At 37.8% G+C, this 24397-nt stretch overlaps 1 protein-coding gene across 2 annotated transcripts in view; it reads left to right on the top strand.

The window, feature by feature from the left end:
- cntn3a.1 (contactin 3a, tandem duplicate 1) overlaps nucleotides 1-24397 on the top strand; it is a 60089-nt gene that overhangs the window by 9732 nt on the left and 25960 nt on the right. For both annotated transcript variants that reach the window (XM_026368841.1, XM_026368840.1), the window contains exons 3-8: nucleotides 5879-6011; nucleotides 8826-9001; nucleotides 14069-14164; nucleotides 22033-22236; nucleotides 23006-23108; nucleotides 23470-23654. In XM_026368841.1, the coding sequence (XP_026224626.1) occupies nucleotides 5879-6011; nucleotides 8826-9001; nucleotides 14069-14164; nucleotides 22033-22236; nucleotides 23006-23108; nucleotides 23470-23654 (897 nt within the window). The remainder of the gene's footprint in view (nucleotides 1-5878; nucleotides 6012-8825; nucleotides 9002-14068; nucleotides 14165-22032; nucleotides 22237-23005; nucleotides 23109-23469; nucleotides 23655-24397) is intronic.

Below are 24397 nucleotides of genomic sequence, written 5' to 3'. Positions count from 1 at the left end.
ATAACAGGAGAGTTTGTGGCCATGCAACTGTACCAGAAACCTGTAAGCCACTAAAAGATAGGTATAACAGTTTTTCTCGTCCTTCCTAATCAAATACTGACATATAGAATACAAACAATATTTGTCACTACATTATCCCTCTATAGTTTAACTTTGGGGTGTGAGAGCCTATTGTAAGAGCACCTGTTCTTAAAGTGATTTCAGTTTTAGGAGAAAAAAAAAATCCTTATTCTGGGTGAAAATGTGTTTTGAAGTGTTGAAACTAATGTGACGCTTTGACAGTTGAGTTGATATTAAGTGAACGTTTTTACTTTTTTCTTGTTTCCTGGTTCAGTAGCTCTTACTTGCTGAGCTGCAGGAAGACACAGAAACAAAATGAGTAGAATAATATACCTGTAAAATAGTAATATGACTAAATGCACTACTGAAGACTAATTTGTAAACATTGGTTTGTTTTTGATTTAGCTAAGCATGTATTGTTATGAGGCAGACTTTGTGGCACAGATGTCACTCCAAATAAATGCTAGCAGGACACGTCTTAGAGTTCCCCACCACCCCATTTAAAGCAGGTTCATAATAGTTCATAGAGTGAATGGCTGCCAGCATTACAATCTCCTAGAACTACTTTTGCTTTGCTCTGTATCCCCATGTGTGCTTCCCAGAGACTGCTGGAGTTTCAAATATTGACTTACCTCATTGATTCATCAGAACATGGCAAAGCCTTTAAGGAATCCTTAAGCAAGGATTTTATTGCATCTTTGAAGTTCTGTATATGCGAAGATGTGGAATATTCCCCAGTGACTTCTTCTCCCATCGTTGGCTCCTTTTTCACTTCATCCAGAAATGAAAAATCCTCCATTTTAAAGACATTTACATAGCTAGTGCAGCAATAATATTAGAGCTCAATATTAGATCTCTTGTAAATGCATCACCATCAATTAATGAGGATTATATATTAACATATTTGACCAAATAAGTACGTCCAGTAGCCTGGAGCACTGGTGTGAGCTGTTTTTACTGGTATATTTCAGTTTTACTCTCACTTAGACTCCAGTCTGTTGCTCATATCAATGTGATGCAACATTTTACCTGTATTAAATTATATTTACAAAGCATAGGAATCCACTGTGGGCTGCATGGTCGAAAACAAGAAACCCTAATGGTCAAATCAAGCATTTTGTGTGTTACTATAGTTAGAAAGATTATGGTACAGTTTTAAACCATGATGAATGTGTCCATTAGTGTATACCACAGTGGCTGGTAAGTGACAAATAACCTTCTAACCAATTTTGAGGAGGATAGGTAGGGCTATTACTACAATTAGATGACAAATTGCATTCTCTGAAGCAATATGTTCCTGGGTTTATGTAGACGTTCAATACAGGGGACAACAACAAAAAATAGCTTTAATTTGCCATTCCCAAATATGGAGTTGGACCTAATTCTGTGTTTCCCCAGTTATCATGACACTGGGTATTATTGAATTTCAGATGCAATAGCTGTGACTGGCTAAAGAATGGAGTGCCATGGTTAGGTATTGGGTGGGAATGTGTCAGGCACAATCCCCTTTGTACGGACGAATTAGCTTAATTAATCAGAGTCTGCAGTATAGTACAGTACAGTACACCCAAGCAGTTAATCATAACATGGCCTGGAACATTTTGTATTAGCTGTTTCTTGATTCCAATAGGCCTATGTCGTCTCACAACTTATGTATTGCTCAAATCATGAGAATTTCCTCTTTTTCCTTTTCCCCTATTTTGTAGGTGAAATGTTAAATTATTAATTGTTTTAGTTACAGTTCAATGGTTCTGTTTTTCAAGGACTTTGAAATACATGCCCCGAAAAATGCTGTATTTCAAACATTTAGATAAGATTTCATTGAATTGCTCGATACAACACTAACCTCCTGTCTGCAATGGAGTAACATTTGCAACCCCTGAATGAGAGACCTTAAAGGTGTACCTTATCGGCATGGACAGAGGGGAAAGATGCTTTAAAAAGCAAGATTGGCTTTTTTTATTTGATGCATAAAACCCTGAGCTGAAACGAATGGATTTGGGACCTCACAAACGACTGATGCCTCCCCCACAGCCGACTCCCCATGTGCCTGTTTATTCATGCTGAGGTAAGCTGGAGGAATTCATTTGCTGTCAGCTAGTATTGAATTTGAGATTAGTTTTTATTTCAACTCCCAAAACAGCTCCCTCTGCCTTCCACTCGTGCTCCGATGCTGAGTCTTGCGTTGTCTGAGGAGCCTTCAAAATGAGCACCCATATCACCATATGGCAGCAGGTGAGGGATGTGAGTGGAGATGGTCATTTTTCATAATGACCTCCATCTCTGTCCTGCGGCATTGTACGGTCAACTTCCTGTTAGGATTCGAGATCAGTGTAGTTCTCAAAGCACTGGTGTGCAGCACTTGTGTGCTATGTTTTATTAGCAGAAAGCAAGCCTGAAATTATTCTGCTTTTCTCCACCTTATCTTACATTCATTCGTGTTAAGGCAACGAAAGAGTTTCAGAGAGTTTGCATCAGTTTGAACTGAGCCCCCAGGCACAACCCTGGAGCTCAATCCTTTCTCATTACTTGACACTTATTTACCATTTTAATAACAGTTGCTATGGCACTGCCAAAGATCAGGTCTGCTCAGCGCTGCCATAACCAAGAATACGAGCTGCAGCCAAATATCTATGGTGATTAATTTTCCGTTAATTGAATATTGAGTTAGGTTTGTATTCTGCAATCCACTGAGGGATTTATTAGGAGTGCAGTACATAACAAGGTTTTTCAAAAGTACTGCCAGTCATGGTTCAGTGAATTTTGGGTAGTGCAAGTTGATCCGTTGCAGTTGTTCTTTAAGCGTAGCAACAGCAGGGCACAAATGACAAGGGATTGGTGCAACACATGAAGTAAGAGTCACAATTCATTCACTGTGCTCACAAACAAATGATTTTAAAATTCTTAATCAGGAGGTCATGAAATTAAGCTAAACATGAGCAAGAGGACTACACTGTGCAGTTTTGCTCTTTTTTCCGGCATCTGCTTCATATGAAATAATTCGTTTTTTATTTTAAAAGTTATTTCTTATAATTTGCACTTGACGGTTCTTTATTTTAGTTCCTGTACACTGTACAAAAATATTACTGTATTTTTTGTATTAAACAGCCAAAAAATAACGATGCTGTTAATTTTAATTATGTGAAAAGTAATTATTTATTTTAAAGTAATATGTTAACATTTTTGGCAATAGTTGACTTACTTAAACTAAATCTCTATTTTTTGAAGTAGGCTTTAGTAGAATCTTGAGTTATGATTGTTGTTACTCTGTGTCAAACTATAACATGCAGAATTAAGGGATTGTATGACTGGTTAATGGTTAACAGTAATATAAAAATCTTTAATTGCTGTTCTGCTTTGTAGAAAATTACACCCTTTAATTGTGAACTAAATATACTGTATATAGATTCTACCTGACTCATGCTCATTACCTGAATGGCTTTAATTGAAGCTTTCTTCACAGTGATGCTGAATGTACAGTAAATATTTGATAACATGAGAACTGAAATCTTTTATCAGTTATAGTAAAACAGTGTTTTGTTTTGTTTAGTGCAGGATTTTTAGTTTTTGTGTTTAAATACAGACTGTAAAACAAGTGTTTTCTGGTAATCAATCATCTGTTCACAGTACTTTGGAGGACACGCTCCATCTAACAAATATTAAAATCAGATGGCCTTTTTTGTGCAATTTTCTGCCAGGTTTATCCTTGTCGAGATGAACAATCAGCCTACAAGGTCTCTTGTCAAATATCTCCTGCTTCTCAGAGAATTATTTTGAGTCTTGAGGATAAGTCTGTACTCCCTGGTCGGTCTCCAGAAACTTGAAAAGGATATCTGCCTCTCATACAAATGAGGAAGCCTGACTACAGAATCTTTCTACTTCTGTCCTATTACAGAAATGCAAATACCTTCTGACAAATCCAAATGAATTCCTGTTCTGCCACAGAAAGAGCTGTTTATTCCAGTCAAGTGTCAACTATCCTGTGGGTCACTGTGTTACTGTCAGCTCTACCTGCACAACATGCATTAACCATCGTACTTTCAGAGTTAGTTAAGAAACAAATGACACACTAGACATACTGGAGACATTTTGTTCGGGTCTTCTCATGGTGTCATTCTTACAATGTCTCAATTTTAAAAAATCACTCAAGCATATCTAGCGTGTCTATACTTTTACTTTATACTATTGCTTACATTATTATTTCATACAGTTTATATGCTGTAAATCTAAACATGACCTACAGTCGAAAACTAGTAAAGTCTCACTGCTCCTGTGTGCTTTGTGTGGAGCAGCTAAGCTCTGCTCTCGGTCACAGAGACGCAGACACAGAGAGGAGAGGCTGCAGCATGCCATGAACACTGTAACTGTATTTTCAGATCTTCTAATCTCATTCACTGCTCTTTTCAAGTGCTAATAAAATGCACCCAGGTGAGTCACACACAATGGCGCACCCAAACAATTTTTCACATCAATGCTCTGTAATTTTCAACCGTGTACACACATGAAATGCTCACAGTGTAGGCCACAGATGTGTCTACAGACATTTATATTAATCAGTCAGCATGAATGCAGACGGTGGATGATGCTGATTAATAACAAATGTCAAAGATCGGCCCAATTATTCAGCCAATCAATCAATCGACTACTAGTATAAAATGTTAATTCAAAAAACACTTCCACTGGGGATTTGAAATGGATTTAGAAATGTGCATTTATAGAACAAGTGTTTTTTGACAAGATTTTCTAACTGGTGCATCTTTTGGGATCAACTGTGGCCTCTTCTGTAAATGTGTTCTATCCAATCACATACTGTTTTGTTTTGGCTGTAACATTTATTCATTTAAAATCACAGTCGTAATTCTTGTTGGTCAGCTCTTTTGACTCATGTGATAATCAAACTGCATTACTGTGTGACAGAATGCTAATAGACTTTGCAAGTTATTGCATAGAACATTTGGCTGAACTAGGAACATGCAAAAGTGCACCACTTTAAATGAAAAGGCTATTCTGGGTTTCTAACACAGATGAAACGAGCATAATTTTAAAAACCAAATGTGGCACAATAATTGTTCTATCTTGATTATCTTGTTTTCATAATAGTATGAAGACAAAATGGTAACTGGGGAGAAAGAAAAAACATTAGTCACCCAGCCCAAATATGAATCATTGCAAGATTACATTATATGTAATAATGGGAACTTGAGGATGAAATTTGAAATATAAGCAATTTGTGCTCCACTTTGTCAGAAACCAAACAATTTTGAAAGAGGCCAGGACCTTGTTTTGATTTGTTTATATTGCAGCAAAGAAAACAACCCCTCTATCAAGTATTACCATCCCACGTTAGAATTGATATATTTTTTTTTCCTTATCTGATTTGTAAAGGGCACAATTTTAATGTCTCAAATAAGAAGGGCACAATTTAAAATGAGACCATGCTATTCTCAGATTTCCTGTTTATTGACATCGCCTGGAAAGGTGGTCGTGAGTTCGAAGTGTTGATGAAATTGTGCTGAAGCATGATGGCAGTGCAGTGTACCTTTTGACAAGTCTGTACATTAAGATGTTTGCATGAAAGTTTTATGAAGCCTACCAGCTTATTATGCATTACCTTAGGGATCAAGCAAGTTTTTTAGAGTAATGGAAGAAACGCACAAGGCTCTGCTCACATGACTAATGGACACTGTTTTTCCACTTCCTGCATCCCTTTTCCCCTGTAAACCTTCTGTATCTGGTTGCCAGTAGAAAAAATTGAAAAATGGTTTTCAGGCTCACAAGGACATCAAAGCTGATGCACTGTTGATGGTTCTCCACCCAGGAAGCGGAGTCCTGCTGAGGCCCATGTTCACCAAGCAGCCTGGCAGTGTGGTGTTTCCTCTTCAGCCTGGCGAGAATCGCAGAGAGGTGGTTTTTAGCTGTGAGGCCCAGGGATACCCACCACCCTTCTACAGGTAACACTTCCAGGCATTTATGTAAACAGTTTATTTAGTTGGTACATTGAACCTTTCAGTAATACCCGAGGGCTTTCAAGTGCAGCATTTGGACTAAAAAACAAATAAGCCTGGATTTATTGCGCTGCTAAAACTGGGGACATGTGGACCTTATTGTTCTCTGCTGCTCACTGCCTGTAGCACTTGGCTTTGCTGCCAATCGCGGTTCTTTTGAGAATGATGAATTAATTGGCCTCAGTGGCTGGTCCATTATATATTTGTATTGTCAGATGGACGCAGATCTGCTGTAGAATTCATTTGGAAAGCTTCCTGTCGTCAGTATCGGTCACCACTGAAAAGATAAAGTGCATGCATAAAGCCTTGGCTGCTGTCATGACAGAGATTGAGTGAAGAAGAAAAATGGAGGAATATATTTCACATAACGGAAATAATAGCATAAGGTGTATTATGTCCATATCTCTGCTTTAGGCCTGCTACACTTTATGTCTTATGTACAGCATCACTACCACAGACTGCTACGGGGCAACTGATTTGATTGCTTATTTGAAACGCAGGATACAAATCACTTGATGGACTGATGTGCATTAAAAAAAAATAGTTGTCCATTGTCTTTGTTTAGTACATGGGCCCTGTGTGGGTGAAGAGTCCCTTGGTAATTGTGTTAGAAACAAATTGATGCCCAGTTCCTCTGCTGCTAAAATGATGACAAATGAAAACAAATGATGATTTGCTTTAATGTGCATTAAGCGCATAAGCTATTAATTAATAATCTATCAAATAGGGCCACATTCCTGTGGTACTTCTGTCAATGTAATTAAATGCAAATTGCAAAGCCAAGCATTTAATGTGTAATAGGTTGAAACGATCCCTCATAACATCAGCGTGCGGCTGTTAATGTAGCTTGAAGATCCTTGGTGTTATGCCTAATGGACACAAATTGAAATGAATGTACAAGATCTTATCACTTGGATCAGCTGGAATACTTATTAAGCAATTAGCGGCTACTTCACTATCTAGATAGTCCTACTTTTGAAATGAAAACCATTTTATGAGTTCAAATCTACAAGACACCCCCACCACCCCACCCCCCAACACACACACACACACGCTCTGAGTTCAAGTTCTGAGAGTGTGCCCGGCTCCATGTCAAATCAAATATTGCTTTAATTATCCCTTTAATTACAGCAAGTGCCACCAACTGTGGCAGTTTATATACCACATTAAGAAGTAATTTTCAGATCGTATCATATTTTCAGATCTCAAACTTTTTTGATATCATATTTTCCTCCTTTCAGTGATGAGACTGATATTTAGATGGGTATATTGCAGTTTTGTTAGTTCAACCAACCAACATCATAGGGCTGTCACCGCCTTGACAGTTTTCTGTTTTTTCCTAACAGAGGTCACTTTTGCCAGCATTGGAAATTAGTTTTGAAATTGTTTTGGGTTCTTGTGCGTTTCAGCGGCAGGACACCATATGCCGAGTGGGTCCTCACTGCTGTGAATGTAGAAAGGTTTATTCCAGACATGCCAAGGACAAATAAATTTTTCTAAGACTACCCAACGACTGCTGTCAGCTAGAGCCCCCACTTCAGGTTATCACCACGGCCCCTTGATTTTTCTCATCTGGAGCTCTTGAACCAGTTCCAGCTGCAACGCTAAATCACTAAATCAATCTAATCAGCCAATCTTTTGTTGAGCACCGCACCACTGCATATGTCCCCCCACTTTCTCTCCGTTCTTCAACCCTACCTCCTCCTCTCTTTGTCAAAATTCTCACCACTGAAAAAGGAGAAGGAAAATCAGAAATAGAAAGAGCTGTGAAAATCTAATCATGACAAGGAGCTAACATTCAACCTAATCGTGCCTTATTACTTTGATGAAAAGACATTTCTTCAGTCTCCCTTTTTCAAGTGTCCCTTTTTGTGCTAGACTGTGTTTACTCTATCTGTGATTTGGTTTGAGAATAAAAGTTCCATTTGCACACTAACGTCTAAGCATAATGCAGACGATTTCAAGAACCTGTTGAATTGCTAAGATGAATCCACTTAGAAAGTAAAACAAAGTGAAGAAGTTCAATTCTTTGAACTGTGTTGCTGTAAACTCTCAGTTAACAGGAAATGAACCTTGTAGTCTGTAATTAATTAGATAAGTTAGGGTCACATGCTGAGTATGGTTAAACTAGTATCATCAACTCTTCAGTTTTTTGTGAAACACGAGTCTTCATTCTGCTAAGTAAACAACAAAAGTCTCTTGAATCAAGCTACACATTCAGGACGTTCAGTAAAAAAGCAATTTGCTGGCGAATACATCTTGTTAGTCTTTCTCTCACACACAGCCACAGCCACTTAGACACACACATGCTAGACTCCTGCTTCTACTTTAAACAAGAGGTTTAATCAGAAAGCGTCGTTCTCCTGCGCTTTGCATGTGGCAATTTTGTTCGAGCAGTCCTGGTACTTGCCCTCCTGTCTGATAATCACTATGATTGGAGGGGAGGATTCTCATTTGTGAAAGGCCCTCCCAGTGGGGTTTTGATAGACAGACAAACATAGAAAAGGGAAATATTAGAGGGAAGTAGAACAGTTGAATGTTAAAGTTGAAGAAATTAAATTTAAATTAAAAAAGAAAAATTAAATTTTGGAAATTGTGGTTACTGATGGCCTTAATTTCTGTTCTATCCAAAGGCTGTAGGTAGTGTCTAGTTTACATTTGGACTCTATGTCATAAAGCTGTGAGTAGGAGAAATTACAAGGAACCTAAACTGACTCTACTAAAGACTTGTTGGTCTTTGTCATGTGCTTGCATTCACAGGTGGAAGCTGAATGACTCTTTCATCCAGCCCAGACCAGGGTCACGTTACACTCTCGTAGGAGGAAACTTACACATCAGCCATATGAATAAGGAGGAAGACGTTGGCATCTATCAGTGCCTGGCAACAAACTCTTTTGGCACCATCATGAGCCGAGAAGCCAGTTTGCACATTGCATGTAAGTTTATATAACATGGTTAAAGGAGGAGGGGCAAATACATTTTCACTATATTCTTTGCTGCATTGTTTCTCCTTTCAGTGTTTGTTTTACTTAAATTTACTACGCAGGATAAAAGTTGAAGCTCAATCAGTTTTTTATAGAACTTGAAATATCACAGATCCAATCAATCCGAGCTCGTGAAAATTTGTACAAATACAAAAAACAATTTGGCTCGCCTCTATTAATCTATAAACATGTGGCCAAAGCAATGTCCCAGACCCTCGAGCCTAGACTCAGGTAGTGATCTGCCAACGGAGACTCTCACAATAAGCTAATACTTATTATTGAGAAATCCCAACTGAACCCACATGGATATCACGTTTTTGTCCTTTAACCCTGGTTACATCTCCAGTATTGTTCACTCTGCTTGATTGATGTGACCTTTTCATACCCATCTGATGAAGACTGTCTGATTGTGTTTTGGGCCTCGACAAACTCCATGTAGTAGATGCTTTACTATATATTTTACATTTTATAAGGCATTTCTGATGCTAAGGTGAACTTGAGGCCTCCACTCTTTATGGGCAGTCCATATCAAATGACAGGCCTGATATCTGTGAACAGATGGTGCAGCTAGATTGAATTGAGTCTGTTTCTCTGCCATAGCAGACACAGAGGGCATAGCAGAGGGTGAGCATCAGAGGTATCCATCTTGCCACTGTTTGGTGCTTCTTTGGCGCAAAGCAGCTTTAAATCGTCAACATACAGTATAGTTCAAATCGGTCTCCTGAGTTTCTAGCAGGCTGTCGATCTCATTCACATTTAATCTGAATTTTTGAGGCCTGACCATCTAAACAGTATGTTACTGTGATCGGTCTCATCCATTGCCTGAGCCCGACCTGGAACCTGCTGCTTTAGTCAACAGATGAGAGGCATCAGTGCTGATGTGTCATACATCTTATTTATTGCTCTTGGTTTAACTTAATTAAGTGTGCTGTGTGATTGAGCGGGTCTCAGGTCAAGGGAATAATTCATGGAGGAGCAGCCTGTTATGAGAGTCAGTATCGTGTCATTTGTAACGGGCTCTGACTCAGAATAGCTCAATATGCTCTTTCAAACACCAAGGGGCTTTCACCTCTCTGTCTTGTAATAACTCTGTGAGACAAAGACCAAGGTAAAGGCTATTAATGAAGGGAATACAAGGATCTACAACAATAGCTGGTAATCTCATGTTGGGCAGCCTACATCACTCCCATTATTAAAACCACCATTGTACCTTTGTTAACAATATCATGTATATTTGGTGTTTGTTTGTTTTTTAATCCTTGCTGATCGTGGTAAAAGTGATTAATACCTTAAATATGAGCCAACCTATCAAATGTCATACATTGATTTTGCATTATATGAATGTATAGTGCAAATGAGTTAAGAGTCTAAGTTTTTAATCCTCTGAAAGATGGATGATATAATAGTTTCTCTACCATCTGTTAGGGGTTTAAACCTCTAAAAGTATAAAGGTCCTTGATCCTGTTGACAATACAGACTTAAATGTTTAAAAGGTTTTTTTGCCTACTGGGAGTGCTGGGAGGAATAATCTAGTTGGTAATCGAGCCAGATTGAATTTCCTAATCTCCTGGGGATATTTTTGGTGTAAGTGAAAGGATTTTCACTGATGCAAAATGCAGCATTATACAACATGCCTGTCCTAAGGAAGGAATATATTACAGCCCAGATGCAGTGCTGCTTATGTGTAACTGTTTAATGAAAGGTGAAATAGTTGTATTTATGAAAGCAGCGCATGAATTCCCTGTATCTTCAGTGCTTATGATATCTTCTATCAAATTCATTCCTGTAATTACACATCATTTGCATTTTTTTCTTACTGGTTCCAGTCTAACCTGACTATCCCATCTGTGCAATTACTTTGCAAGATTTATATCTTTTTTTCTTGAAGTTTTAATTCGTTGCTTTGCCTCAAGGGAAAATTAGGTGTTTTGATGCAAAACATTTGAGGAAGGGACATTTGTTACTATTTTAATATGATGTTAGATGTTATTAAGTGCTCTATCTGGGTATTCAATCATTTTTTAAGTGATGAGGGCAGTGGGCATTTCATTATCGCTTGGTAAGAACTCCTTTGGTGATCATCACTCCTCAAATGCCATGTGTCACTCGCTGTTGCAGGTTCAGTGTGTAATGCTTCTCTGAGAATAGAGGAGAGGGAGGGAAGGACAAAGATAGAGGGAGATCAAAATATAACAACTTACCTTGTCTGCACCTTTTTGAATGCTTAGTTCTGTATTGATCAGCCATCACCTACAATAACACCACCTGTTGGTTTTAATGTTGTGGTAGGCAGTGCTGAACATTTAATGCTGCTATGATCAATATGTGTCACAACACACAGTGCATCAAACCCCCCGCGTAGCCTTTGATATTTAGGATTTGACAGTAAGTATTTCAACTTGAGTCATCACCTGGTTAAGATTTTACTTCAATAATCCAATACATGAAATACTGTATTTGAAGCAAAGTAACAAAGTCAACGCCCTTCGGCCCCTTTCAGGGGTCGCCACAGTGGAACCTGTTCTGCACGTTGGTTTTGCATGTGTTTTACGACAGATAAGCCTACTGCCACAACCCTCCCATTTTTTTATCCTGTCTTGAGACTGGCACTAGGGTCGCCTGATGCCTTCTGTATCCCAACCCAATGCTCTTCCACTGAGCCACAAGGCCCCAGTTGAGGCAAAAGCACAATTTGCTATAAACCTTGATTGATACATGGCACATACTGTGGTGTCAGATGGAAAGTGACATCATCCGAAAATTCTTGTGGACAGGTAGCTGCATTATAGGGTTCAGTGTCCTGGGACATTTGAATCATGGTGATCCAACACATTTATTAAACAGTTAAAAATTTTACTTTGCAAAGCAGTTGTGTATTTGAACATTTCAAAAACACAAAGGGAAATGAAGTGGTAAACATGAATACAGTAATAACATTTCATATAATATCAAAAGTACAGGCTTAATATATTTAAAAATTCAACATGAAATGTGTGAAATATACTTTTTTCTTTACTTTTTTATGTGCCACATTCAGCCTCCAGGTCCTCTAACGTAGTCTCAACTGTCTGAATTTGTTTTTCTGTCAACGAATGAGTTGACTTAAAATCTTGCAGTGTGTGGCTGTAAAACATTTAGTTACAGAGGCACGTTATTAACTAAAATTTTTAGATTTAGTGACGCACAATTTGAGTTGATGAAAACTTCATCATTACTATTTCAACGCAACTCATTGAAGCAGGTTTTTATTTTAAGTTTATCTGAACCAATACATTAGAAATTTTATCTTGTGAACATGCATTTAGTTAAGTAGTGGTGAAAGCTCACTGGACTTTTTTTTTTTTTTTCATTGAAAATAGCACAAAAATTTAAAATAGGACAAAGTGTATACAGTACGATGTTGAAATTGAAGAATTTCAATGTTTTTAAGTCATACACTTGTGTCTAAAAAATAAAAATAAATAAATAAAATAAGGTCACAACCTGAATTTGACTAAGTAAACCGGTACAAGCTTTGTGTTAGATAATTACTGCAGTGATTAATGTGTTTCAGTTGGCATCACAATGAGGTCAGCTGACCACCTGGATGTACTGAAAAACCAGGTTTTTCCATCAGTAGCTTTTTTTCTCCCCTGAAGGCATGGACATCTTCCAGGATGACAATACCAGGATTCGTAGACTCAAATTCTAAAAGAGTGGTTCAGGGAGCATGAGGCATCTTTTTTTTTACACATGGATTGGCCACCACAGAGTCCAGACCTTAACAGCTTTAACAATCTTTGGGATGTGCAGGAGAAGAGTTCATGCCATCAGGAAATAAATGTGGTGGCATTCTGTAGGTTTATCAAAACAAAGCCATGCATTTAGTAGTCAATGAAAAAGATGGTCCAAGAAATATTATAGTAGTTTTGTTGTTGTTATTGCTTATTATATTGCTTATTTATAATGATGGGTAACCTCCAAACACATCCAAATCTAATTTAATTAATTTTAAACTACTCAAAAACGCTGGCATGGTGATGCAGAACCATGACAGGCTTGATGATATGAGCCTACAGGGGGCAGAGCAGCTTGGGTCGTCAGGCATTGTCGCCAGAAGAACCTAAAACATGCTGAATCTGTTCATGCACAAAGAGCCTGTATGTTATTTGTGTGTTATCCATGAATTGGACATAGATTGAGAACTGAATTGAGCTTCCACTGCATCCAATCTGTACCAAATATGAAAAGCACTTGATGATCCAGTAATTATTTTTGAAGTCATACATTGAACCAATTAAAATAATCTGCTTTCAATAGTGATAATGTAATACTGTTTCGCCAGATGAAATGTACTATTACTCATATAGTCTGCAAACATCACATGCTGTATTTATTATGCAGAGGCTCATTCTACTGTGCTTGTGCACAGGAGGTGTCAATTTTGCATCCTTTCTTTCGGTCTTTTAAATTCAGTCTTGATTATGTCATTTTGTGGCAGCCACATATTTGGCTGCACTTCCTGCGATATCTCCAAGAGCCGCAGCAGGCAAGAAAAGGCAAAGTGTTCAAGGATTGCCGTCTCTATTAGCTTTCTCTCAGTAGGTTGTCAACAAGCAATTGGTCTCCATACAAATGATGTCTCAGTCTTAGTCATTTAATTGTTGCTGGTCTGTGTGCAGTGGATGAAACACAAAAAGTGATAACAATAAGCAGTTCCAATTAAATTCACTCATGTGTGACTTATACTTGAAGAATTGCTTTCTGCACCAGTCAGAAGTGTTTAGGACTCTGCAGCACCATGTCTGCATTTATGCAAACATAGCATGAGTGTTTCATGAGAATATGCACAAGTTCCGCATCATATCTCACTGCTCACTCTGGTCAGTAGCTGGGCTCTAGCCAGATATGAAATTATTGAGCAACCACAGATGTTACTTGCTTTGCATTTTTTATCTTTGCAACAACTAGCTATGTGCATATGGCTTCTGTGAAGAATGAAATGACTGTTTAGTTTTGCTTTTCTGTTGTGCTAAACAGACTTGGAGAACTTCAAGACGCAGAGACGAAGCCCAGTGAGGGTTCGTGAAGGCCAAGGAGTGGTTTTACTGTGTGGCCCACCTCCCCACTCCGGAGGTAAGCCTGAAGTTTTTTTATCTCATGATTTATATTTTAATCTCTAACTTACACAGTCAGTCTGTGGTGCAGATCAACAAATTCAGTATCAGTGAAGAGTCACTATCGGTTTTACACAGAAATGTCAAGATAGTGTGGAATGACGGCTCTGATTCCTCATCTGCTCTGTGGTTATCTGAGCAAAGTGGAAGTCATGTTTGCGCTGTTTTCCCTCAGATCTTCTGGCTGTTTGTTTGTGTTGTTGAGGTCAGTGGAGTGAGTCATTTTTACTTTGGGACTCTGGTCTATCAGCCTGATTTTCAGTAGGGATGAGGAAAAACTTTGGCATGCAGACTGAAGAGGCAGTCTGTGGCTGGGGCCCTGCCAGCCTGAATAATGGAGCTTCTCTCTAAAGGTGCTTTGTTTGCATCACATCAGCCCTTTGCATCCATGACATTATCAATGGCAGTTAGCATCCAGTGCTATTAACTACCATACAGGGGTCTGAAGATGGGCTTTTTGCTCCACCAGCCAGCAACACTGAGTGTAATTCTCATGCAGCATCTAGATGTACTGCACACAGTAGCTTATATTGTGTAGACGACCTTTCAGCCATTACTGTATTTTAAACATCAGTTTTAAAGAGTGCACAAATTCAGCAATGTATTTTTACTCTAGGTGCTGACAGATTTACACCAAATTGTTTTGTTTTAACTTGCATTCTTTTCTTTTTTTTGTGATGTCAACAAGAAGTAAAATTAAATCTAAAGCGAAAGCTATATAAAATAATTTGTCTACTACTAATTCTACTACTACAGTAATTGGAACAATAACAATAACAATATAAATTGTTGGTAAAGTTTTTAATTTCATTTCATTATTTCAGTTGGTTAAAGCTGGGTTTTGAATCAGTGTTATCTTTTGGTAGAATTGTATCACATCAGTTGGTCATAAAGTGTTGTGTTATTATTTTATTCAGCTCTGTTGCTCATATTATTTAAGTAGAATTACAAATATTGCTGTATATGTATGTATGCAATGAATTTTGTCTCATGTAATGCAGAAGAGTTGAAGACAATTGTGTTCAACATATAAATCATAATGTCTACAGTACGTTGTCCAAATCATGGCAAAAAATATGACATTGTGACAGCTCAGTATTTGTGGGAAAACAAAAGAATTACGTTTGTAGTTAAATAGCTATACAGTGTGTTTTTGTGAAGTGGTTAATAAACTGAAGAAAGCTCTCTGTGTTGGATGTTAAACTGCATCCTGTACATACTGAGCACCAACTGTTATGTGGTGTAATTTTGGGGAAACTTCAGTCAACTAATTTATGTGCTGCTATTGTGTAGAATCAAGCTGTTCAGCTGCTGCAGTGGGACTAGGCAGAGGTGTTTTTATCACACAGTTACTTGCAAAATCACAGTAGGCCTACAGTTGTAGTGTTTTGTTCTGTATATGTTATAATGAGAGATCAATGAGCCATATGCTCGCATTTTTAGACACTTGCTCAGTGCAAGGTGTTCAAATGCCAACACCCACTCCAGCCAACTAAAAACAAAACAGCAGCTCTGTTTAGAGTGTTGGACTGTAGTTGCAGAGTCATGACAGTGTCCAAAAATATTAGATTTAATAGTTTATTCATTATTTACAAGGCAGCAGCACCGCTTTAGTCAGAATTATGTTCCATATTCACAGTTCATCTAGTTTCTTTGCAGCAGCTGAATGCATTGTTTGTTATGTAAAGGCAATCCTGCATTCACCGGGCTAATATTTGCAATTGGAGGAGGAAGATTGATATATTTATGTAAGAACATTGACCTTTATGGTTAGCAATGGGTACAGAAATTAGTCAGCATTGACTGACATATCCTTGAATAGATTACATGCGTCAAGTCCTTGTGCGTGATTTGCACAGGTCATACTTACAGGCTACAGATATCTGCAGGCATCAAATGGAGGAGACAATAAATAACCAATTATTTATTTACGTTGAAATGTATTGATGTAGCTTAATGAGCAACCTTTAAGTTATTTTTGAGTCCAGAAAAATAATCTGTGTTGTTAAAATCTTTAATTAATGCTGAAGTGAGCAACTACACTGTGTATGTTTGCTGCACCGTTGTTGGATCTGCTCTAGTAGAATAAGTTATGTGTAGTGACAGTACAGATGTACAAAAAAAAAAAATTAATATCAGCTGTAGGTAATGTGTCCTACTGAGAGCAGGTGAATTGTTTTGAAATTTGATATTGTGTGATTTGTAGTCGTGTTTTTGGCAAACATAGACCAGAATATATCAGCTAAAATGTAACTGAAGATACATTAAAGTTGAGTTTTAGCCAGTTGTGCTATGGTGGCAGAATAAAAACATGAAAGTATTTTAGCGGCCGAGCAGCGTAGGCAGCTAGTGCCAGGTGCATTATGAGAAATGTTGGCGTAAAATATTGGTAACCTCTGACATAATAATAATAATAATAATAATAATAATAATAATAATAATAATAATAATAATAATAATAATAATGTCAATTCCATAGATAATATAGTACAACATACACATTACAGATACAGACTTTGACTAATACAATAATGAAAATACTTGGAGCAAAAATATTAACCTTCTTGTATGTGTTAATGATGCTTCTACGTTCAATGCAGGCTTCTTGAGCGGATGGCTCCAGTTCTTTCAGGTTTGTTGGGTGTCTTTGAGGTCACCTTAACACTGTTTTTCTTGGTTCTTTTTCCATTGGAAATATTCGAATGTTCAATCTGGGGGCAATTTTCCACTTTCAGCCACATCCAGGGAAGCTGGCTACAGTCCAAGAGACTTTAAACTTCTTATTAATAATAGCAGCAAGTGTGGTCCGGCTACTTGGACTTGGCCTTGTAGCCTTTACCTTGACCATGCTTACCAATTATTTTTTCTTTATCACATCATAAATTGTTTTGTCATCTTACGCTTGTCTCCATGTCCATATGACACATACCATGATACCAGACAGTACAGGTCAACTCTCCAGTACAGGAGTGGTTGAATGGCCGATGATAAGATTGAAGACATCACAGTCTAGCAGGGATTTGTGGCTTTTAACTTAAACACATTTGAAGAATAACCTTATTTTCAGTGAGCTGTAAGTATATCAACACTTCCAGCCTGTATTGGTATTGGTCAGGTCTGTACATTACACATGGCATAGAAAAACTACCTGCTTGATAAATGAAAGAATTCTACGTCCAGACCTGCATAACATCTGTTGACCTGTCATTATTTTATTATAGGAAGCAGAAGAAATGCAAACTTCTACTTATAATGCAGCACACAGTCATATTGTTACTGGAGAAAATGATTCCTGTCATTGGATGAACATATTTTTTTAGATTTGATAACAGATGTATGTTAATGCACACTGGATAGCAATTGTATTCATGCTGAAGGCCGTAGAAGGCGAACTCAACAGACTTCTACAGTACATTGTGCTCTGGGTGGAAAAAAGTGTAGATCACACAGTGTACTGTAATAAAAATGTAAAGTAAAAAGTGTGGCAGTTTTATGAGCACGTCAAATTTATGCATCTGTCTTTTTTTATCAAACAATCTGTGACAAAGTGCCGTCAGCTGCCACCTGCCTTTGTTATTTGGGGAGTAATTAAAAAAAACAAACAAAAAAAAAACTTCCTTGGGTACTTTTTAGAAAATAAAATGAAACCAGTAACATTGTAAAGAAACATATTTTGACATACTATTCAGCAGTTAATTATTATTATTAACTAATAAAGAATGATGTTATAGACTGTGTGATGTCAGGAGGCAGAACAGCTTTACAATATTCAGCACAGTGTATAAAATGTAAAATACACAGATGTTAAAAGTCCAGCGTGCTTTAACAAAGCTCTCTGTCAGCAATAATTGTATTTGGAGGATTATGAGTAATTGCTAATCTTGTTTAAATTCACTGAGACTTCAGGGTTTTTATTCCCCTTCAACATGCCCTTCATTCCTCCCTGTTGTGATGGATCATTGTTCTTTTGAACAGTGCTTATCCATTTTCTGGCAGCTGTATTTCTGCAGCTGTCATCATAGATTCTCCTACTAATGACAATTTTGATAATGTTGATATTTGCTTTTGGATGAATCGGTTTCAGTTCACATCCAAATTAGTTATCTTAATCTGTATCCAACTATCTTTAGTGTAACAACAAGGTTTTGTCTTGATTGAAAGGAAAATGTTTTAGTATCAGTAGATATGTTATCATGAATTTAGTTGGATTTTAAGTTAAGGATTAGATTTAGCAGAAACATATCACTGAATATTTCACTAGTGGACAAAGACACCAGAAAGTATCTGCATTCAGTGCTATATTTATACCACTATGACCATATCGCTGCACGTTTGAAACAAAGAAAATCCTGACTGGCATTTAAATAGACTCTCGCATTGCTGGAAAAGTGAGACGCATGCTCTCATAAAGGGTGACAGGATATAATTCATGATCAGCACATTGCAGCCATAGACAAGGATCTGCCTCATCTCCCCTTTAGAGGGTTTCAGTAGCCCATGCATGATTCAGGGAGACATTATTTCATTTTAATGATGCCTCAAAACCCCCAAGACAGCTGCAGGAAGTAGTTTGGTGTGGCCAGGATGCTCTAAAACTGTAGTGCAGTTTGAAGTTGCACTTAAAGAATGACCAAAATATTGGGAAATATACAAAAACAGCTGCAGCAACTTTGTTCCACTTGGCTATAACTGTATCTGCATTAGATGTCAGAATGTGTCAACCTTTTGCTTTGAGGGGGTCTGAATGAATATGGTTAGTCCAGGACCTAATGCATCTGACCTCCTTTTGCTAATGGAATGGGCCTTTTAGATTTACTCAAGGCTGAAATCACTTGTTCTCTCTATTCAGTGCATCTACCCCCCAAAAAAGAAGCTGCTTGCTCACTAGTAACAACACACATAGCTTGCAGGGATTTTTCCCATGTGCGTGACCTAAGCCATTTCAACTTGTGTGTTATGAATACAGATAGGTAGCCCTGGTTAATGGCTGTTATTGTGGAAGGAGCAGACTTGCAAATACAAGCTGTGTCAAAAACCATGCACACTGCACTAACCCACTCTGGATTTAGTATGTCCTTGGTCTGTCAATGTCCATTTCTTTTCCTTCCAATCAGATCATTAAGGGGGAATTGATGCTGCCTGTTCATTATACAAGGGCTAAATGGAACCACAGTGAAAACCTGCCACTCACTGTCACTCATGATTGCATTATTCCATTACCATCCATTCTCAGAAGGCCCTAAAGTCAGATACAACCAATGGTTCTTTACACTTCCTACTTCCTGGTTCCTGTTTTCAAGCATGAATTTTTAATTAACCAATTAGTAACCTCTTATTTGCTGTTGTTCCACTTTGTCAAGCTCTTTGCCATTGGTTGATATTGTCTTAAAAACAGGCATTAAATATAGATGACCTCGTCAGGATGAGAGCTGGAATAGATTATTTGGGGGAGAAAAGGATATTACAGATGTATCCTCTGTGGGTGAGATACATCAAGCTAAGACGTTATGTATGATACAGGGTTGGTACACTTCATGACAGAGGAAACTGCAAAGGATGTTCATTAACCATAAGCTAATTCAGTGTATTATGCTTTTCAGATCACTTGACAAAAGATATATCAAGGCAATAGTTAAATAATTAAAAGGAGAAATATGCTTGTTTGGATTTATTTTATCTTTTTTCTCAGCTGTGTTCAAATGTAATAATTCTAAAAGCTCCTCACTAATCTGTTATGTCTTCCTGGTTGAATCCATACAGAAGTGAAAAAAATAAACTTGATGGTGACTACAAGACTCCAGGATTTCACTGCTTTTGATCATACAAATGTCCAACACATATATATATATATACATAACACATCATATTTCCACTTTGCTGGTGTTTGTGCTAAGCTATGCTAATGTCTGATGGCTGATGCTTCTTATTTACTATACAGACACAAGATTGGTATTGATCTTCCAACTCTTTGCAGACAGCAAACAAACATATTTTTATGTCAAACAGCCTCTTATGCTAAAGTGTATTTATAAATAACTGCGGATTGTTAGCAGACATATCCAACAAGACTCTTTACACACGATTTGAAATATGGAAACATTTCTGTATTCATTATTAAATGTAGAAAGTCACACTGTGCAGGTAACATGGGTATGGGCTACACCCACTCTGAGGAGCATCTTTATAGACATTTCATGTTAAGAATGTATGTCACGTTGTGATTTGCAAGGTTTGCAGTAATATGTCAAAGCCCACACATCCTCTTGCACCCTAAAGGGCAAAAGTGAAGAATACTGAGTCAGTAGATGAGTGTCCAAATCACGTCTCAATTATTCCCTGTACTGTAGTGCCGAGTCATCGCTTAGACAAGTTTTTACCAATGGCCAAGATTGCTTTTGGGACAGGGATGCAATATGGTCCACAGCAATCTATCCTTGTGTCAATATGTCAAAACATCATCATTCCTTTTTATAATGTTGCTGATTGTTAATCCAAAACCTCTCTGACTGCATTTCATTTGGTTGATAGTACTGGGAGTATTTTACAGAAACCTGTTATCATAGATGATGAATAGTGTGGTACCAGAGTATTACATGATTTGTAATACATTGGTTTTATTGGGCATTATACAATTTTTTTTTATGCAGGAGCTGCTGCTTGTGGGTTGATTTAAGCTCCTCTGCTGCTACACGACAGCCACAAAGGGAGATGCTTGTTGTGTTTTACGTACAACCACTGCCTTCATGTTTTTAAATAAAGTCTAATTAAGTAATAAATCCAACAAGAAGAAGGTAGGTAAAATAAGGAAATCGTAAATGAGATGAAATAAACCAGGAAGTCATTTAATCATACAGTGATAGTACAATTATGAACTTTTTATACTCAGCCTAATTTCCATATGGTTCGCACAGCTGAGACATTCTTTTTAAGTATTGCTTGTTACTCCTATGTGAACATTGTGACAAAACAGAAGAGCAGTGACAGCTGTTTAAAAAAAATAATAAAGCAAAGGACTGCAGTGATGGGGATGTTTCTTCAGTTACTATAGAGAAAATGAAAATCACTACAATCTAAGAAGGCCTGTTTGAGCGTGAGATTCATTTCTTTGCATACTCATTAGATAGCACAACACCTGAAAGTGTGCTCACTGGTTTTGGTACTTGATCACTACATATACTGGACGATTTGGCATTGTGTTGCAGCAAAGGTAGTGCTGGGTTTAACTGTGCTGCTGGATGACTTTGCATTTTTTAGACCTCTCCATTAGGACCCCTACTGTGTGACCATAATGGTGTAGGTGAAACAGTGAGCACGATGCACTTTTTGATGTTGTCGGTGTCAATATGCCATTATGTTGTTGTCACTGAGCATCCTGCTGGAACATATAGGAGCACATACAAGCTTTCTTTGTTGTTTTATTTTATTTATTTATTTTTTTTTAAGTAAGAGACAAATCACCACTTTTTCAAATCACCCCTTAATGCAAATATGCAGAAAAAAAATATTCCTGCTCTGGAACTAAATATCTCTTGTACATCATACTCTTAGCATCATGCTACATCAATAGTGAACCTGTGGACTCTTAGCTTATTAAGGGCATTTACGAAGCAGTGAGTAAGATTAATTGCTCTTCAATTATGAATTGTGTTTTTAATCATGGAAACCAGGCACTCAGTTCAATCCACTAATTGCTTTATCCCTGGAGGCATCCTTTCAAACTCAAGTGATGGCACTGCTGATGCAACACACATGGTGATGATGTTTAATGCAATGTGTTTTTGACTAGTAAAGAGTGCTGAACATTGATGTTCCTCACTTTATTCACAGAGCTTACCTTCACATGGATCTTCAATGTGTACCCATCATTCGTCATCCAGGACACTCGACGGTTTGTGTCCCAGAAGACAGGCAATCTCTATATCGCCAAAGTGGAACCATCTGATGTGGGCAACTACACCTGTGTAGTCACCAACACGGTCACCAAAACTAGTGTCCAAGGACCACCGACTCCTCTAGTGCTGCGTGTTGATGGTATGGAAATATCCTAGTTACTCAAGCAGCTATAGAGAGTACAAAATAAGGGCCAGAAGGATGGATTATCCTTGTTTTGAAACTAAAATTCAATACAGTGCAACTTTCAAATTGCAACTGCAGTCACTTTAATTAGCTATAGAGAGACAACAAGTTTTACAGGTGAAAGCTTTAGCTGGCGAACATCGATTTCTGCCAGCTGCTGGCTGGTTAAGCGTTGCCAGAAAACTGAATCATCTTTTCCTCATTAATGCCACTGTTTTGCTTACAAAAAAGAAACTTTTTGCTGTTTAGTGTGTTTCTCATTTATCTCTGGTTGTAGATGGTTCTGCAAAAGTAAACACCAGTCTGAGTGTTAGTGTATTTAAGTGGGCTATGTGGTTTTGATGATCAGTACACTCAAGTCTCAGTCTTACCGATCATCATGCTTTTTTTAAATTAAGTTTTATTCTGCTGACTGGTTTGAAGAATACAATCCTAGGAGTGCTGGCGTCATGCTCTAAAAGCAACAAACAACAGGATCGTTACATCAGATTTTTTTCATGTTGAAACGAGGTAGGTTTGTAATTATGCATGCTACAGTAGGTGTTGTAGTGCAGACCACTATACTACACTACATCACTGTCTCAAAAGCGACAAGATGGTTTCCCCTGCCCTTTTGGACTTTAACTTTCTTGTGGCTAGGCCATGACCTAAACTAAGTTTTGATTTAGCTTCTTTTTACCTGGACTTCACTGCATAAATGTTGCGTTTCTCTTTCTAACTCCAGGTGTGATGGGCGAATATGAGCCAAAGATTGAAGTGCAGCTTCCTGAAGTTGTCCCTGTCGCTAAGAGCTCAACAGTCAAACTGGAATGTTTTGCACTTGGAAAGTACGTCCCACTGTGTATTATTATGTCACAGTTGTATCTATGCTGTTGGTTTGTATACCGAACGCATATGAGGTTCGTGCTAATGTGTGAGCGTGGTGTAAAGTGATTTTCAGGGAGGGAGATTTCACATTTTAATTACTTCTTGTGCTGTACATCCACAACAGAGAAGAAACATTTAATAAGAAACTACAGTAATTAATGGTTCAGATCAATTATGATTGATTATATTTTAATTCTATCAATTTTTTTCTTTCCTTTTGTCTTCACTGATCTGCAACTAGGCCAAGCCCCGAGATAAAACCACATTCATGAGTGTTCTATATTTTGTGACCTTGCTGTGTGTTACATTCTCCGCCTTTAGCCCAGTGCCAACTATCAGCTGGAGAAGAGTCGATGGAACCTCTTTTGGCAGGAAGGTGGACATAAATAAAGCCAGCGGAGTTTTAGAGATTCCTTACTTCCAACAGGAGGACGCAGGGACGTATGAATGTGTTGCTGAAAACAGCAGAGGAAGAAACTCGGTTAAAGGAAAGCTGTCCTTCTATGGTGAGTAGGGGGATGGTTATTCACTGATTTTCATCTAAAGTTTACTTCACACTTCTTAGAACAGGAAAGTATTTCATGCCGTCAACATGTCAGTTGTCTTCCTAACATATCATGTCATTTATAGACTAATAGACCGAGTGTTCTACACATTGATTTGTAGCCTCAAAGGTTCACTACTGCTGATCGAGATAGAAACTCGTGCGGAATAAAAGTGTAGCTTTGGTGTGAGTCCAACAAAAAAGTTTTATTTGTTGTCATGCAATCTGTAACTTTTATTAGATCCCATACATAACTGCATCATATAGTGGAATGGGGTTGTAAATTAACCTATTACCAGTAGGTCATTTCTGACAAGCTTTTTAATGTGCCAGCAGCTTACACGAGGCTGTAGTGCACACAGATTTATACCACCTTTCATGGAGAGGTTTTTTTTTTTCCCCCCTCACCAACGCTGGACTTAGGGGCATATTCTGAGAAAGCTTTTAATAGCCTTTGATGAAGGATTTTTATGGTTTCTCCCTCCATTATTTTGCAGTTTATGCATTGATGATGTCTGCCCACAAGGCCCTATAGGGACGTGCTTGCCTGAAATCATCTACTCCAGATATTTCTTTCCTATGAAGGAGGATGTCTTTGATATGATAATACAGTTTTTTTTGTGGCACCTGTGGGTAAGATGAAATACTCACAGTACCTGTAGGTATGCTGGGGATTGAACATGTTTTACTTTAAAGAGAAATGCC

Source organism: Anabas testudineus, chromosome 7, assembly GCF_900324465.2.
Source record: "Anabas testudineus chromosome 7, fAnaTes1.2, whole genome shotgun sequence".
NCBI classification, from domain to species: domain Eukaryota; kingdom Metazoa; phylum Chordata; class Actinopteri; order Anabantiformes; family Anabantidae; genus Anabas; species Anabas testudineus.
The sequence above is the reverse complement of the archived record's forward strand: the minus strand, read 5'-3'. Positions and strand labels throughout refer to the sequence as shown.